The sequence below is a fragment of the Acanthisitta chloris genome, unplaced genomic scaffold, assembly GCF_000695815.1.
Source record: "Acanthisitta chloris isolate BGI_N310 unplaced genomic scaffold, ASM69581v1 scaffold948, whole genome shotgun sequence".
NCBI lineage: Eukaryota > Metazoa > Chordata > Aves > Passeriformes > Acanthisittidae > Acanthisitta > Acanthisitta chloris.
The window spans coordinates 1-15,922 of NW_008685122.1; the positions used below are offsets into that span (position 1 = coordinate 1).

General features: G+C 41.4%; 1 protein-coding gene across 1 annotated transcript; it reads left to right on the plus strand.

The window, feature by feature from the left end:
- Positions 1-3,857: 3,857 nt before the first annotated feature.
- Positions 3,858-15,715, plus strand: LOC103806880 (lamin-L(III)-like; the record flags this gene model as incomplete). Its single annotated transcript, XM_009079588.1, has 10 exons — positions 3,858-4,014; positions 4,988-5,113; positions 5,909-6,079; positions 6,987-7,112; positions 7,237-7,457; positions 8,147-8,372; positions 9,656-9,763; positions 10,451-10,567; positions 10,661-10,768; positions 15,665-15,715. Coding segments are annotated over 10 exons (1,411 nt in total), but the record flags the coding sequence as incomplete, so codon positions are not given.
- Positions 15,716-15,922: the final 207 nt, after the last annotated feature.

The following is a 15,922-nucleotide window of genomic DNA, read 5'->3' on the forward strand; positions in this document are numbered from 1 at the left end:
GGTCTGTGCCCCGGTCCCTGCCGCACCTGCGGGGCTCCGAGCAGGCCTCCCTGCCCCGAGACACCGCGGGCAGCTGAGTGTTTGCGGCTCCGGCGGGGGGAGGGCATGGGGATGCTGCTGGCGAGCTGTGCGTTGGGGGAGTGCGTAGTGATGTGGAGTGTCTGGGTCGGGCAGTGGTGACACCCAAAGGTGTGGCCCTCTGGGGCTGGAGTGTCTTGGGTTGGGAAGCATCTGTATGCCTGTCCCGGAGGTGTGCTGCTGGGACAGTACTGGGAGTGCCTTCTGCAGTGGTCACTTCAGTACCTACCTGGGATGGGCAGAGGGCTCCCACAGAATTTGGTGTGCTGAGCACCCTTCTGCATACATGTCCATAACTGCATGGGTTTGGCCCCACACCTGTGCTTGCAAATGCTCAAGATGCTGGAAAGCATCTAGAAAGTCATGGAGGCAAGGGAAGGAGTGTTTGTATGGAGTTGGTGCACATCTTTTGTGGGCTGTTTAGCTCAGACGTTGCCTAGGGGGGAATGCACAGAGAAGGCAGTCCTGGAAGCAGTGTGGCTTACCTGGTCCAGGCTGGTACTGCACAGAAGTTTTCCTAGTGGCTTTTAGGTCTGGATTTACATGCAACTGGGATGAGCTGCCTGCTGTTTAACTTGACTTTCTTGTAAGCTGTGTATCCTGAGCCTGGAATTATCTGGTCTCACCAAGCCTGGAACTAAGGGGTGGCCCAGTGTAAGTGTAATCACATCCTCTTGAAGGGCTAAGACGTTTGTAGTGCAGGGGAGGGAACAAGTGTTCAATCCCAACAAGCTTCCTTTACAGATATACACAGTGTGTCAGCACTGCTAGTTACTGTGATGCCCCATTGTACCACTAAATCAGTTACAAACTTGGGATAATTTGGGTGTCTGCAGGCTCCCTATGCTTGTTATAAACTTGTATCATAGCAAGTTTAGGCACCAGCTTTTTCTTTTAATGCCTGTATAGAAAAGTACTACCCCCTCAAAGGCTCAGTAGGACTCAAGTAGCTGTTCTACTTGGGAAGAAAACATGTTTTTACTTCAGGCTTGTTTTCAGCTGCATAGAAGTTGTTGGGCTTGCCTGAGTCCTGCTGGGTTTTGGCTTACAGATCTGTTTCATGAATCTAACCAACCACGTGAGTGGACAGTGAGGAGAGGGGTAATGCCTGTTTAAAAACTTTTCTGATGTTCTGTGTTTGTAGACTCTGGTTTTGTTTACAAAGCTTTAGGCTTGGCAGGCATGCAGTCCTCTACACTGATTACCAATTCTCTTTCTTTACAGTAACAGGTCTTAGAAATGGTTACATTTACAGGCTGTGGGAAGTGATACACAGTACATAGTAGTTTCTGAAGGGACTAGACTGAAGTCCTAGTATTTAGTGTGTTTTATCTGGGCTGCCTAACTGCTGGTGTCTCAGATGACTTGGACAGGCTTTGAGGGTGTCGTGCCCTTATATATACACCCTTTAAATAACCTGGTGGCTATTAAACTCTTATAGGATGGAATGTCACCAGATAATTTCCCAGCATTAACTATTGGCACTTATTAACCACTGGATAAGAGACTCAACATTTTTTGAGAACTATAATCTGTGAGTGAATTTCAGTTTTTGCCTTGCTACTTCAACAATGATAACTGGAAATAGGTCAAAGATGTTTAGGAAGGAGGAGATAAGCATATCAGTTGGCTGAATTCAGAGCCGGAAGAAGGTCAAAGCAACTGCAGTAACATAGCAGAGAACGACAAGACCAGTTCCTTTCTGCACCAGTGAGTATGGATGTGCATTTTGCTGCTAAATGTGACATGTGGTGTAGCAGCTGAGGCTGTAAGAATGAATTCTGTATGGGCTGTTGACAGCCTCTGGTCTTGACAAACTGGAGTCTGTTTAAAACATACTTGAACACTTTGGAAAAATTACTTAAATTCTCCAGGTCAAGCACATGTGATGTCCTGATTTACAAGGAATGTGATTGGCAGTGCATCCAAGTTCTTGCTTGTAATTGATAGCCAGTAAGCTATGCTTAGTTCTGGAATGGTTGTTATATGGAATGTTGCAGAGTACTGTAACTATCACTACCTGCTGCCCAATGGTGTAAACTAGTGTTCTCAACCCCAAACATGGTTTAAAAGGGTAGTAAATATTCTTGTCAAAGTTAGACCTGTAAAATTGTTGTTCTTAAAGAGGAAGTGACTCTCTCCAAGATTCTCTGAAAATAATATGTCAGGAAAGAATCTGAGAAACCTGAGTCTGGCTGCCAGAGGCTTACAGTGGGAAAGTGCACTGTTAAAACAGATACTAATGGATTTTCAGTTTTGCACATGCTTTGATTGCAGAATGAAGTTGAATAATAGTGACTGATCCTACAATAATATAATTAAGTAGTGCTACTGATGTACTTAATATCATGACTATTACAATAAGCAATAGTGGTAGCAGAGACCCCAAAAGGAAGGTGAATAGTTAATACTTAGAAAAGAAACACATCTGTAAATACTAATACTACAGCACATTATCTTGTTTTTCATTGTTACCCCAGTAGAGCTACTTCTTTCCTAGGGTCTGAGTAAATAGTAAATAACCTCTGCTAGCAAAACACTTGCTTTTGTGTTATGGTCATGAACTATGAGGATGCAATCAACAAGTGTCAGGGCTACAGAAGGCCTTGAGCAAGAACCTGAGGTAGCCACATGCCCCAGGCCTGTGTGGCACCAGCCATACCTGCATCCATTCCAGCAGATTGTCTGTAACTCTTATTTTAAACTCCAGATGAAGATTCCAGCATGTCTCCCCCCAGGCTGTGTGCTTCAGTGTTGAACTACTGTGCGTTTCCTCTCCCTAATATCTAACCCAAATATTCCTCCCTGCAATTTAAGCCTGCAGCTTCCTGTCTTTGCCACAACAGACATGGAAAACAGATTCCCTTCCTCTGTGCAGCAGTCCTTGATGTATGTAAAGACTGTTCTGTCTCCTGTCACTTTTCTCTAGACTAAACAACCCTTAATTTTTTCCAATATTTCCTCACAGTCCAGGCTTTCTAGAGCTGATCAATCCTGCGGAATTAATTGGGACTCTCTCCAACTGGTCTCCTTGGTTATCCACTGGAAAACTCATTGTATGAATTAAGGCAACTTTGCCACTTGGCAGAACAGATTTTGCCACGATAAGTGGAGGAGTTCACTTTGCAATCTCAAATCTGAGTTTTGAGCAGGAGCTCAGGCTCTGAATAGTGGGAAGGCAACTGGAAGGATTTTAAAAGTCGGAGCAGCCTGAGGAGTTTGTGTGTTTTGCTGTGGGCTCAGCACTTCACTGCGGCGCCAAGTACAAAGAGCGATGGAACCGTCCAGGTGTCCCTGAGGCAGATCCTGAGTGTGTGTGAGGGCTCTGAGGGCACAGCCCTGTGACTCTGCCGAGGGAGGGAGGGAGGGGAGTGCCTGGCAGCGCTGGCTCTGGGGCCGCAGCGGGACAGACCCAGCGCGGTGACCTCGGGGGACACAGCCGAGCTGAGGGAGCAGAGGCACCGCCGCAGATCTGCCCGGCGCGAGCGGGAGAGGCTGAGGGACCGTCCCGCCCCGGCCATGCCGTGGAGAACAGCCGTCTCCCACACAGGATTCGCGCCGAACGCGCAGGGAAATGGGTCAGCAATGTTTCTGGGTCAGCAGCTGGGGGCTGTCCGAGGGGCCCGTGCGGTTTGTTCCACAGCTCAGCCCGCTGCACTCGCTCCTAACCCCTCCTGTTTCCCCGCAGATCTCTCTGAGGGCAAACGCACTGAAACACATTGAAAACAATCCCCTCACACACAATCTGCAGTTTACAAGTGTCCAACTTTCACTTGCAGGAACTCAAAAACAGAAGCTGATTTCAGCCTAGCCCAGAGCAGCCTGAAGGACCTGAACGCGCAGCTGGTGGCGAAGGAAGCTGACCTGGCAACAGCCCTGAATGAGAACCGAGCCCTGGTCAACCAGCTCCGTGAATTAAAGGAGCAAGTCGTCACTGTAAGACTTGCTCTTGGAATTTAAACTCTGCTTTTGTTCCTGCAGCTTTTGCTTAGTTTTCCCCGATTAGTTACTGAGGTTTAAAAGCAGGGAAAGCCCATTAACTGTGGCAGTAAGAGGCGGACGAAAAGATTTTCACAGTTGTGCTAGAAGCAAATGCTACTGAGGGTTGGGTCCTTAAAACTTGCAGCTGTTGTAGGCACCTTTAATTCTATCACCATAGTATGTAATTTTTCCTGTTCTAAGGTCAAAGCAAGCTGAAATGTGTAGCACTGTCTAACATGTCAGGGCAGGGAGCATTCAATGGACCCCACTTCCCTATGCATAAATCTAGGTGGAATAAGTAAGTTCTGACTACATTTTTTGTAGGTTTTTGTGCTACTGAAATGAACACTGCTCGAGTTGCTCCTCTATCAATGCATTTCTAAGAGCATAGCTTTTATACCTTCATGCTTTAATGTGATCACTGAATAAGCTTATTTGAAATCTTTGGGATGAAAATTTGAGAAAAACCCAAACTTGTATCCTTAAAGCAGCATACTTCAACACTGGAAGTGTATAATAGTTTGTCAACATAGACTATATTTGGAGGGTCTTAAGTGTCAAATTATACTGGAAGCTAGGAAGTTTGGAATATTTACTGTTGTAAAGGGGAGGAATGTATGTGGGATGGTACAACTGATTCATCAGAAGTCCACTTTGAGGGGACAAACTTAGCTGGTGGGATTAAAGGTTGCTCTGTATTATCTTGTGGGAAATGGATTCTATCTGTTGCTAATATGCTAGATCCTGCTCAAATAAGAACTTCAAGAAGAGTAAGAACTCAAAGAAGAATAAGAACTTAAAACTCAAGAGTAACCAACATCACTCAAGCAATGTTGTGGATGTTGTGGGGATGAAGTTGAATGACCTGTAACTTAATTAAAAAACTACCTCTTGATTGATAACCCTGTTTGTTATCTGTCTTTTCTAGATGAATATGTCACTGGAAGATACTAAAAAGCATCTCCATAGTGAAATGCTGAGGAGGGTGGATGTAGAAAATAATTTGAAAACTGTGCAAGAACAAATGGCGTTCCAGAATCTCCTTCATGAAGATGTATGTTTTAGTTTATTAAAAAGGAAGCTTTAGGTGTTCTAGGATGCACTAAAAAGCAATGTTAAGATGGGCTTTATCCTTAAAAATATAACTAGCTATGACAGCCCATGAGCCAATAAAATCCATCTAACTAGGAAGACACCAAGAAAGTATACAGCCTCATGTTAATTGGGGGGGTGCCAATAGGTATCTGGAATATGAAAATTATTCCAGATGTTTGCTTGAAGCAAAAAATAAAGAAGTGGAATCTCCCTTTAATAAACAACTTATGTTCCTTACTTCCTTAACACTTCTCAAAGGTGTCTGGTAACCTTTGAGAGAAGTCAGTGCACAAAACTAGAAAATATGTGAATGTAAACCAGCTTTTCTCACTGGTAGAAATCCATGGTTTGAGTGAGAGAATTCTAATTTCTCTAACCAACTGCTATTACTTTACCTATTCTTATTTTATTCCAAAAGCAACAGTGCTTAAAGAAACTGAATTGTATATGCATGTGTTCTAAGAAAACCTAAACAATCTATTTAGTTCAAAGAATGTCTTACAATTAAATATGAATTACTGTATTTATTAGTGTAAGTAATGTTGGCAGTGAGGTAGCAAAACAATCATGAGGAAGCTAAGCAAGGGGGTGTACCACACCTAATGGATGAACATCTAAGATCTGAATAAAGATGTGAGCACACAGTAATAATGATAAACCTGCTTCAGTAGTGAAGGACTTCTGAAACTGGTACACTAAATTCAGTCTCAAACTCTATTGGCTTCTTTATTCTCTGAGAAATTTCTTCTTCTAGGAGCTCAAGGAGGCAAAGAGAGTCCATGAGAGCAGAGTAGCAGAACTAAATTCTGGTCTTCAGAGAGAGTATGAAAGTAAGTTCTTGTCTGTTCTGCAAGAGCTCAGAAAACAACATGAAGAACAAATTCAAGGATACAGAGAGGAGGTGGAGCGAACATGCCGTGCAAGAGTGAGTTTGTAAAAGATGACACTAAGATGAAGCAAGTTCTCTTTACCCTGACATAATTAAAGTAACACCAGCATAAATAGCTGACTGATGGAGCCCTTGCATTCAGTGTAGAGCTTCTGGGCATATGTTGTTACAGGATTTCAAAGCAGTGTCAGATTTGACAATAGGATTTCTACAAACATTTGGTCCCAAGCAAAACTGGTTCAAGCATAAACACTGTCCCTTTGGAGAGTGATTAGAAATAGTCAATCCTATTTAAAACTTCTGAAAAATTCAGCACCAAGGTGTGCTATGTTTGTATTAATTAATTTCAGTCTTGAATAAACCAACCTTTTCTATACTCCGACTTACATGCCAACTCAGTGAATTCCTTTGGATGCTTCTGTTTCTGCTGGAAATTCTGTGAGTGCCTCTTATAAGAGCACTTTATCCTTCCTCATAACGTCTCAAGACTGAGCTATTTGTAGAGCAAATCAATGCTGCTTATAACAATGCAGGAACTGTTTAGTAATAGAACTTTTGGGGAAGAGCAGTAACAGTTTGATATGCACACCCAGTATCCTGCAGCTCTGTGCTTTGACAAGCAGCTTCTAAATATACTCTCCATTGTTCTTCTGGAGGATCAGTTTACTTAATATCTGTACAAAGTCCTCATGCATCTGAAATTTCCTAATCCATCAATTTTCACTAGCTGATTATTGCTGACTTTTTTTGACATAAATGTCAAGCTTGTGTAAACCTACCCGGAAAGCTATGAAAAACTTTCTGAAAGACTTTATTGGTATCTGCACACTTAAGTAAAACATAACTATTTCCAGATGTGACAGGTGAAAATCACTTGGTTTTCCTTCCTTATTTAAAATACATGGTAAGAGGCAACTCATTACTAACAGTGCCTTTTCCACAGATGGAGAATGCCAAGCTAGCTGCAGTAAAACAAGGTGAGTTTGCCCATGCTGCTCAGGAGGAGCTGATGGAAGCCAGGAAGAGAGCTGATAGTCTGCTATCTCAACTTAATCAATATCAAAGCAAGGTACTGTCTTTATTTGTATCACCTTAGAATTAGTTTAATTTTGATACTCAATTCAGAATACTGGCCTCTTGTCTCTAATCTTCAGCTATGATTTAACTGATTTTTCCCATCCCATTGATTTTAGACTGCTGCTATGGAGAACAAAATAAAGGAGCTACAGGACATGCTGGATTATGATCGTGATTTCCATCGAAGGCGTATAGCTGAAAAGGAACAAGAAATACTCCAAGTTCAGAAGCAGGCACAAACACAGCTGGAAGAATATGAGCATCTCTTAGATGTGAAACTGGCTCTGGATTTGGAAATAAGTGCCTACAGAAAGATGCTGGAAGAAGAGGAACAGAGGTAGGCTGTGACATGATCTTTGTCGGAGAGTTTGGTCCAAGGCTAACTGTATACGCTGCAGAATGTGCAGGAGACAAAAAACTAACATTAAGTATGACATTAGTGCCATAATTTAGTTATTGAATCATAATCTTCTGTAGATGGTATTCATCCTACATCTACCACATGGTATAGTATGAAGTAACTTGATAAACCTGACAAATTTCAAAGGTCCATTGGGCATTCCCCAGATTTCTGAGTTTTGTGCAACATCCTAGAGGTACACCAAAGACAATGCTCGAGTTCTATGAATGAAACTGGGAAACTGTATCAATTCTCAGCTATCCAGACAATGGTATCTTACATGCCTGGTGGGAACATGAACTCTCAATACATGCTAAGAAGGGCCAAAAAATTAAAGCTACTTTCAGTAAGGATTGTATCTGCAGAGACCTTAAAGGAATCCTTATTGCAGTTAGGAATCTTTTCTTATCAGTATAATCCTGCTCTGAACTCTAGGTCTGGGGCTGCCTTTCAAACTTAACAAGCTACTTAGCTACTCCTGCCAATAAAAATACAATCTTATACTCAAGACATCATGGAAAGCTTGGATATAGGAAGCTGTTAAGCTTGACTGTAGTGTGAGGATAGAAGTGAGAAGAAGTAAGTACATCAGATATTCAAGTGAATGTTACCTGACTCTCTTCTAGGCTAAACCTGTCACCCAGTCCATCCTCACAAAGCACAGCAACTCCAGCAACAAGTCAAGGGCGACGGTTCCTACACGGGAAGAAAAGGAAACTGAAAGAAACCAAAAAGAGAGAGCTTGGTGCTGCATTTGAGACTATTCAGCATGCTTCAGCCTCTGGAAATATATCTATTGAAGAGATTGATGCAGATGGGAAATTTGTCAGGCTTAAAAATAACTCTGATGAGGTACTTCTGGTTTTAAGTCTGCATAACCTTCATTGCAAAGTACAACTGTTTGTGAACTGACTTGTAGCTTGGTGACAGACTAGACTGAATTTTTTGGTACTTGTTGGGGTCCTTGCAAGGGACAGACTACAGCACACCAATATGATGCCCTGAAAGCCAACTTTATTTAAGGGCCTAACAGTATTTATAGTAAAATGTCTCCTGTATGTACAGCTACATGCTGATCACACAACTTTGGATTGGTTGCTCAACTTGTCAATGCGTTCAGTTCTTACTTATGATAGGTTACAAGTTTAAGCTGCATCCTGCTCTCACATCCTGGGAAACTGACAGCAAGAGCTACGCTACACAGTTGAGAATCTAAACAGCAGCACTATTCTTAAGCTTGTTAGCAAAACGACTTGACTTATCTATAAGGCAGTTAAACCAAAACCAAACCTTAAAACCCTGGAAGCAGGAGAGAACAAGAGCATTATAAAGTGTTGGATTGAAGAACACAGGAATGCATGAAGATAGAAACAAGATCACCAAGACCTATTTTGCGTGTCTTGTTTTTAATTGCTTAAGCATTCCTTTAACTGTTGGTTAAGTTACAGCTCCTCTGCTAGCCAGGCCCCCAACAGATACTGCAGGTGTTCTGTCACAGGACTGTCTGGGAGGTCCAATGGGTTCTGTTATGCTGAAATCTATCTAACACCTTCAGCTGTCTCTCATGGATTCAGGCTTCCACTATCAGAAGTACTACTTATGCTTGATGAACTAAGTAGGGTTTGCTACTCAAAACAGCTAACAAGTTGAATACAGTTTACGATATCTGATCCATGCAGAGGGTTTATCTGACCAATTAGCTAATTCTTTGACTAATCTGCAAATCTAGAATGATTAGAATTAATCATCAGGGCTTGAAAACTTGGGGCTGGTAGTTTAGCCACTTCAGCCCAAGGTACCTTAAAACTTCACAGGCCACTGTATTTTTACATGTATGGCCTAAGTTGGTAGGTGGGCATGGCAAACTTCACTTGTCAGAATCTTGCTAGTATAGAGCATCATGATCCCCCTTCAACAGCAGGCAAGAATGGGTGTGACTTGACTTGTGGAACTAAATTTCATCCTAAGGAAGTACAGGGAGAAAACATAGAGAGGCTTTGATGGAAACTTGAAGGCTTCCTCAAAATTGGTCAGATTCTTGCATGCTACAGCTGATCTGTGAGTCTGGAAAGAAGCTTGCATTTGCATCATATGGTGTTGATCTATAATGCTGAGAGAAATTTCTTGTTCCACAGGATCAGCCACTCCATGGATGGGTGCTGAGGCGACATATTGGAACTGTGTCAGATGTTATTTACAAGTTTCCTTCACGGTTCATTCTTCAGGCAGGCCAAGTAGTTACAGTAGGTAGTGGTTTTGTAAAACTCAAAGGTCTGTTCTTGTTATGTTTGATGGCAATAAAGATTCTTGTAATATAGAAAACTAAACTGATACTTCAAGTGCCTAAAGAACTAAAACTCTTATTTTATGTGCAGAGGGGTATGGGGAAAAATCCTTGCAGCAACTTGATCCAAAATGCCAATTAAATTTTCTTTAAAGCTCTGACTGAACTTGGATCATCCCAGATTGGGATGTGCTCTAGTTGTGAACAGAGTCAATGTATTGTAGTTTATTCTTAAGGTTCTTCATACTCCTGTGACTTGAGAAAAGCTGTGCAGAGACTTACATTGTTGCTAAAAGCTTTAGTCCACTACAGTTCAGCAATGCTGAGCTCATGATTTACAGTGCTAAGCTAAATATTAGCTCTAAAATCATACTCTTAAGTACATTTAGATAGCAATCAAAACTTAACTTTACACTCACTACTCCAGCCTCTGGGAGCTTGTTGAGGAGATCTGTGAGTGAGCCCAGGTGAGAGGTTATCTTGTACACACAAATTGCTGCTAGGAGCCTGTGACTGTGGCTTGGCTCTGTGACTCAGTGGTTCAGCTTCTGTTTCTGGTTGGAATACTTGATAGATTAGGATTCAGTCTAACATATATAACTGCACAAAAAAGAGTCTTCAGAAGCTCACTCTAAATGTGTTGCAGATATGGGGTGCAGCTGCTGGTGCAAGCCCAGGTCCTAGTGATCTCATCTGGAAGTCTCAGAAGTCTTGGGGAACTGGAGATAATATTGATGTTACTCTTATCACAGATGATGGTGAGGTAAGTGAAATAAGTATCTTCTACTGTCCTAATATTAAACTTGTTTGTGCTTAATTCCTGAGGGTTCTTGGTTGCAATTCAATTGTGTTCTAGGAACTCGCAGAGAGGAAGATAATGCTTGTACCCAGAGGAGAAGAAAGCAGTGAGCTAGATGATGACTATGAAGAAATAACTGGCAGCGAAATGGAGTTTGCATCTCAGGTAAGCTGCCTAAAGTTTAAATATGTTCTATCAGTAGAGTCATTCAATGGTCATTTCTTTTCCTTATTAAATGAAAATACTTCTTCATGTACTATTCATGTCTTGAAACTCTTAATGTTTTTCTTGATGTCAGACCAAAAGAAGAAGAAAAAAGAAATGTTGTTTGGTGTCATGATAGTGGTCCCTGTGAGCATCCTTAAGCAGGTGAGATGGTGAGACTCATGCTTGTCATCTCATGGAAAACTTGCTTCATAATAGTGCTGCAGTCTCTTGGCCCATGTAGGATGTAGCTTGCATGGCTTTGCATCAGAAGTGCAATTGGTGCTTTGCTTATTCTCTGGTTGAGTGTGATCAAATTGTAGCATTTAATTATTTGATCTCTCATTACTAACACACTGAAAAATGCAACCTTTAATGTCTATTTCATCTGAATATCTGGCTATGAATTAACTTCAAACTGTTATCCCAAGAACAGAATGCAAACACTATTTCTCTGGGATGAAGTGACTTACCTGACACTCCAATGCCCCTGACTTGCTCTTAAGAGAATTTTGTGTGAATTTAAGTTCAATATACTTCCAAACCTTTGGCTACAAACTTGCATGTTGTCATGCCCTGTGCAAGACTCTCCAGCCCTTTCACGTGGCTTTTGATCTTATTACAAATCTGAACTCATTCACATTGGCTACTTCTACTGTGCTTTGATACACTAGTAGTCAGCTATCTTTAAGTGCTGAAGTACTCTAGGACAACTAATATAAGGGCTTTAAATTGGTCATAACTGAACAATTATAGACTGTACTTGACTCAAGTTAGTTTGTGTCTTGACTTGAAATAGCACCATGTCCCGTTGCTAGTAGGAACTTCAAGGCCTGAAGAGCAAGGAGATGCCTAGCTGAAAACCTCTCTCCCTCTTGCCACCACATCCTGCTGAGCTACCTTCCTAAAACTGATCACAAAAACTACACAGTTAAAAGGAGGAGTTGCATCTTACTGCACTGAGTCTTAAAGCTGCCACCACCATTTCCTAGATAATTTCATAATATATATGTCTGAAAACTAACTTAAAATCCCTTAGCCCTGTCTTTCTGAAGAAAATGTACCTAAGAACCAAGAGCTACTGCCTGCTGCTTGGCTCTTTTCCTTCTTTCAAACAGAAACTCTGGGTAAATACCTGTTACTGCAAGACCATCTGGCTTAAAAGATGTTTATCAGTCTCCTGACCTGCATGCACATTCTTGTAATATTTTCAGTCTCTCACTGAAGGAGGGCAAGGCCCTGTTAAATAGGCTATTGAGAAAGGTTCTATTATGCTGTTCTGCCCTTTGGGTTCTTAATGCACAGCACACACCAAAATGGTCAGTGTAACACACAGGGAAGCTATAGGCTCATGAAGACATACAAGCTGCTTTTCATATTCAAAGTAGAGTCTCTCCTCAAGTTATTTTAAAAGGCTTGTTTTTGTTTTTTTTTGAGCTCACTAATAATACGGCTTGTTCGGTAAACAATTATGGAAAGTGAAAGTAATTTTTTCCTTACACCTCTAGTCTACTTTATCAGCAACTTTACAATACAGTTATGTGACATTTATGGTAAGAATCAATTATAATACTTCCAATCAAACGTTAATGTCATTCCTGTAAGTGAATTCCTATCAAACTTGTGACATCAGTACCTATATGCTTCTGCTGCATTGGTAGTACTGAAATGGCATCTTAGTTACAGTTGACTTCTTGCATGCAGTGGAATGATGCATGCTGTGCTTTAAAGGAAGACAGGCCTTCCATGCTTTCTGCTTCTGCTCTTACCATCCTAACTAGGGCAGCATGAGTCTGCATGCCAGTTCAGTTCTGATGCTTTGAAACAGAGGTAGTGATGGATAGCTTTACAGCCCTTCATTAGGAAAGGCACAGGCTCATGTAATGCATGGACTCCAATTCTTAAAAGCTTTTGTAGTCTTTCTTCCCCACCCCAAACCATCTAGAACACTCACATACTGCCTCTCTTGAAAACCTGCTTTGCTTTATTAATAACTAAGTTTACAAACCACTAAAAACCCTATATACCTATATGAGAATCAAGTAGGTAACCAGCAATAAATACTAAGTCTGTACACATGCTAATTAGCCTAATGTCTTCATGTTTTCTTTCTGCAGCAAAATGAGGAGTCCAGATGTTCTGTCATGTAATGTGGACACAGAGACAGCCACCTGATAACACCCTTCAGTCCCAGGTGACATAGACTGTATGTGTTTTGGTATCTTCTGCAATATCTGGAAATTGGAATTCTCATCTCCCATCTGATGTCCATAACATGATGGAATTTCCTACCTTCTGATCCTGGACCCTGTCCTTGGAGTCACAGATACAAAGAGCAGTAGAATACAAGCTTCATGTGAAGTTATTTTTACTTTTACACAAGGATCTGGTTTCTATGACCTGCTGAAACAGAGGAGGGTTCAGAGTTTACAAAGCTTCTATACATGTGCCCTGGAAGGGTGTTAAATACTTGACAATGACCAGGAGGCTGCCTCAGCTTTATCAATATTCTGATACAGTGTTTCTCCAAAGGTAATTTCTCTTTCAAGCCTGAGTGGGAAACTATGACAGATCACACCCTAGCTTGTACCTTGAGCAAGTGTGAAGTAAAACACTAATCTCTGAAATGTTTCCTGCTCAGATCCTGATGTAGAAATATATTAAACTGGTCTAGATCACTTGCTAGAGAGAAACACTTCTTAAAATTAGAAGCAAGTTATAAAAAATATTCCTGCCTGTTAATAAATGTACTGTTTGTATATTCTAGTACCTGGGAATCCTGCCATTTCAGTATTGTAGATTCTTAGTGTATGACAGCATAGCTGTGCCAACCTTAACTTGGACAAATGTATCCTGTAAATGTGAAAAAGCATCTCTTCCTGACCAAGAAGATCCTGTGATGAGAGCTGATGGCACTGTTTGAATGGCCCAAACAACAGCTTTCTAAGGGGCTAGAAAGGAAAACATGCTGAAGCAAAAAACTAGAAAGCACCAGCTGTAATGAAAGATGCACTAAAGTAGCTGTACTTGGAGTCTTTACGTTCTCAGTCTCTGTGCAGCCTGCAGCACTGCTTTGTGTATGTCTAATGGGGCAGCTGGGGGAACACTCTATTGGCCAGTGTGCAATTCCCTGTAACTTCACAAGCTCTGTGGTCCATGAAAAGCCTGACCTGCAACCATCAGAAACCAGGCAGTCAGCCTCTGGGCTCCCTGCATTCAGTCACTCTGCCTCCCTTCACTAAACCCCTCACCTGGTGCAAAGGGTGGGCCTTGCTGAGCCACACCAGGTACACTTCTACTTAAGAGCAGGAAGGGAGCAGCTGAGACTGCAGATTTCTCCAGATGCTGGAATAGTGTTTTGACTGTCTTTTACCTTGCCAAAGTGTTCAGTTCTGAATTCAAGGTTTCAGGTGTTAGGGTGAGGCTTTCCTTATGCTAGCTTAAACTCTCTTGCATTATTTAAAAGTTCTAGTTTTGAGACAGCAAGAGTAGGTGCTGGTTTTAATACTTGCATTTTAGCAGACTAAATTCTTGTTCTACCTAGAAACATAGAAATTGCTGTCATAATGTTGCTATATTTATTTGGATTTCTTAAACTTGACTACTGAAGATATTTTTCATGTGTATAAAAGCAATATTGAAACTGAATATTTGCAGATTAACTAATAAAGGTCTTTGTGCATTGATTTCAGTTGAGTGGTTCAAAAGACTTTATAAGTAATAAAACTGGTGAGTTTTTAGGGACTACAGTGATGAAACCCTCAGAACTATAGTCTGCTCCCCTGTTGGTCACTCACTTCTAATAATGATGGACTTCTATGACCTTGATTTAAGAGGAATCTTCAGTGCATCAAATAAAACCTCTTCATAGCACAAGGGAGGGACAGTGTTCAGTAACAGCACTGAAAGAACAGAAGTAGTGTACAAGTCTTGATAGGAAAGAGCAGCAGCAGAAGATGCAGTTTGGTAAACATCATCAAGACCTGCTTATATTTACTCAATTCACAACCTCCATGGCAGTTTATGAAGCTTGTTCTTAGCCAGCAATGTCTATAAAGGCATGTAGTAAAGAACCAACTCTGATGTGCAATGGATTCTATTGTGCAAATTGTCTTTCTGGTAGCAAACCATAAAGATAGAAAGACCCCAGGACTATGTAAACTATGTAGTTTACCTTAGTTGATAATACTATAGAGCCCTTGCCTTCCTTCCAGCTTACTAATATCGCATTTGCTACTTCTACTGAGCCATCTACTGCAGCTGACCAGGACCTCTGGCCTAAACTGCCTGCTGCAAAGTGTATCAAGAATTCAAATGCTGATGTGTGTGCATATGCAGTTCTTTCCTCTAGGGAATTCTGGTGAGGTGAAAGGGAGACTTCAATACCTCTTCTTGCCTGCTATGGAAAAGTATGACTGGTGAGACCTCTCTTTTATAAATGGAAAAAAAGCAAAAGCAGCTGTGAATCCCAAATACTTAAACCTGTGTAAGTCTTCTCATATTTTATAATCAGAGCTTCATAGCTACTTTCATTCAAAAACAGGACAGGACAAGTTTCTTTACATAGTGTTGCTCTAGTAACTACTAGGAACTTGCCCCTGACTTTGGAAAAGGGCTAGATGAATGTTCTCCTTTGCATGAGCAAGCATGAATTCTGAGATGATGTGCCCGAAGCAGCAGGCTGTTAGCATGAGCTGTGAAGGATAACCCTCCTCTTCTATTGTGACTATTGTGCAAGTCAAGGTCAGAGCTGAAACCACAAAGCTGTGGGTTTGAGAGCCAGTTTGGGGCTACTGATGCTTCTTAAATGGAAAAGTTACTGCACCTGTTACATACATGAAACTCTTTCCTCTCTAGGGAATGCTGTTTCAACTGGACTACAGAACCAAGTACAGCTTGAAACTCTGAAGCTGGAATCAAGACACTTTGCCTATAAAGAATTCATCTCTCTTCTCATCAGTTTGTTTTGTATAGAGAGCAATTGGCAAAAGATTGCATGTTCCTCTGGGGCTGCTGACTTTTTTAGTCATTACTCCATAACTAAGCAAAGCAGGAGAAGGCCAACAGAAAAATTAATAATCCTATTTTCATTTGGATAAGTACTTGAGATGTCTG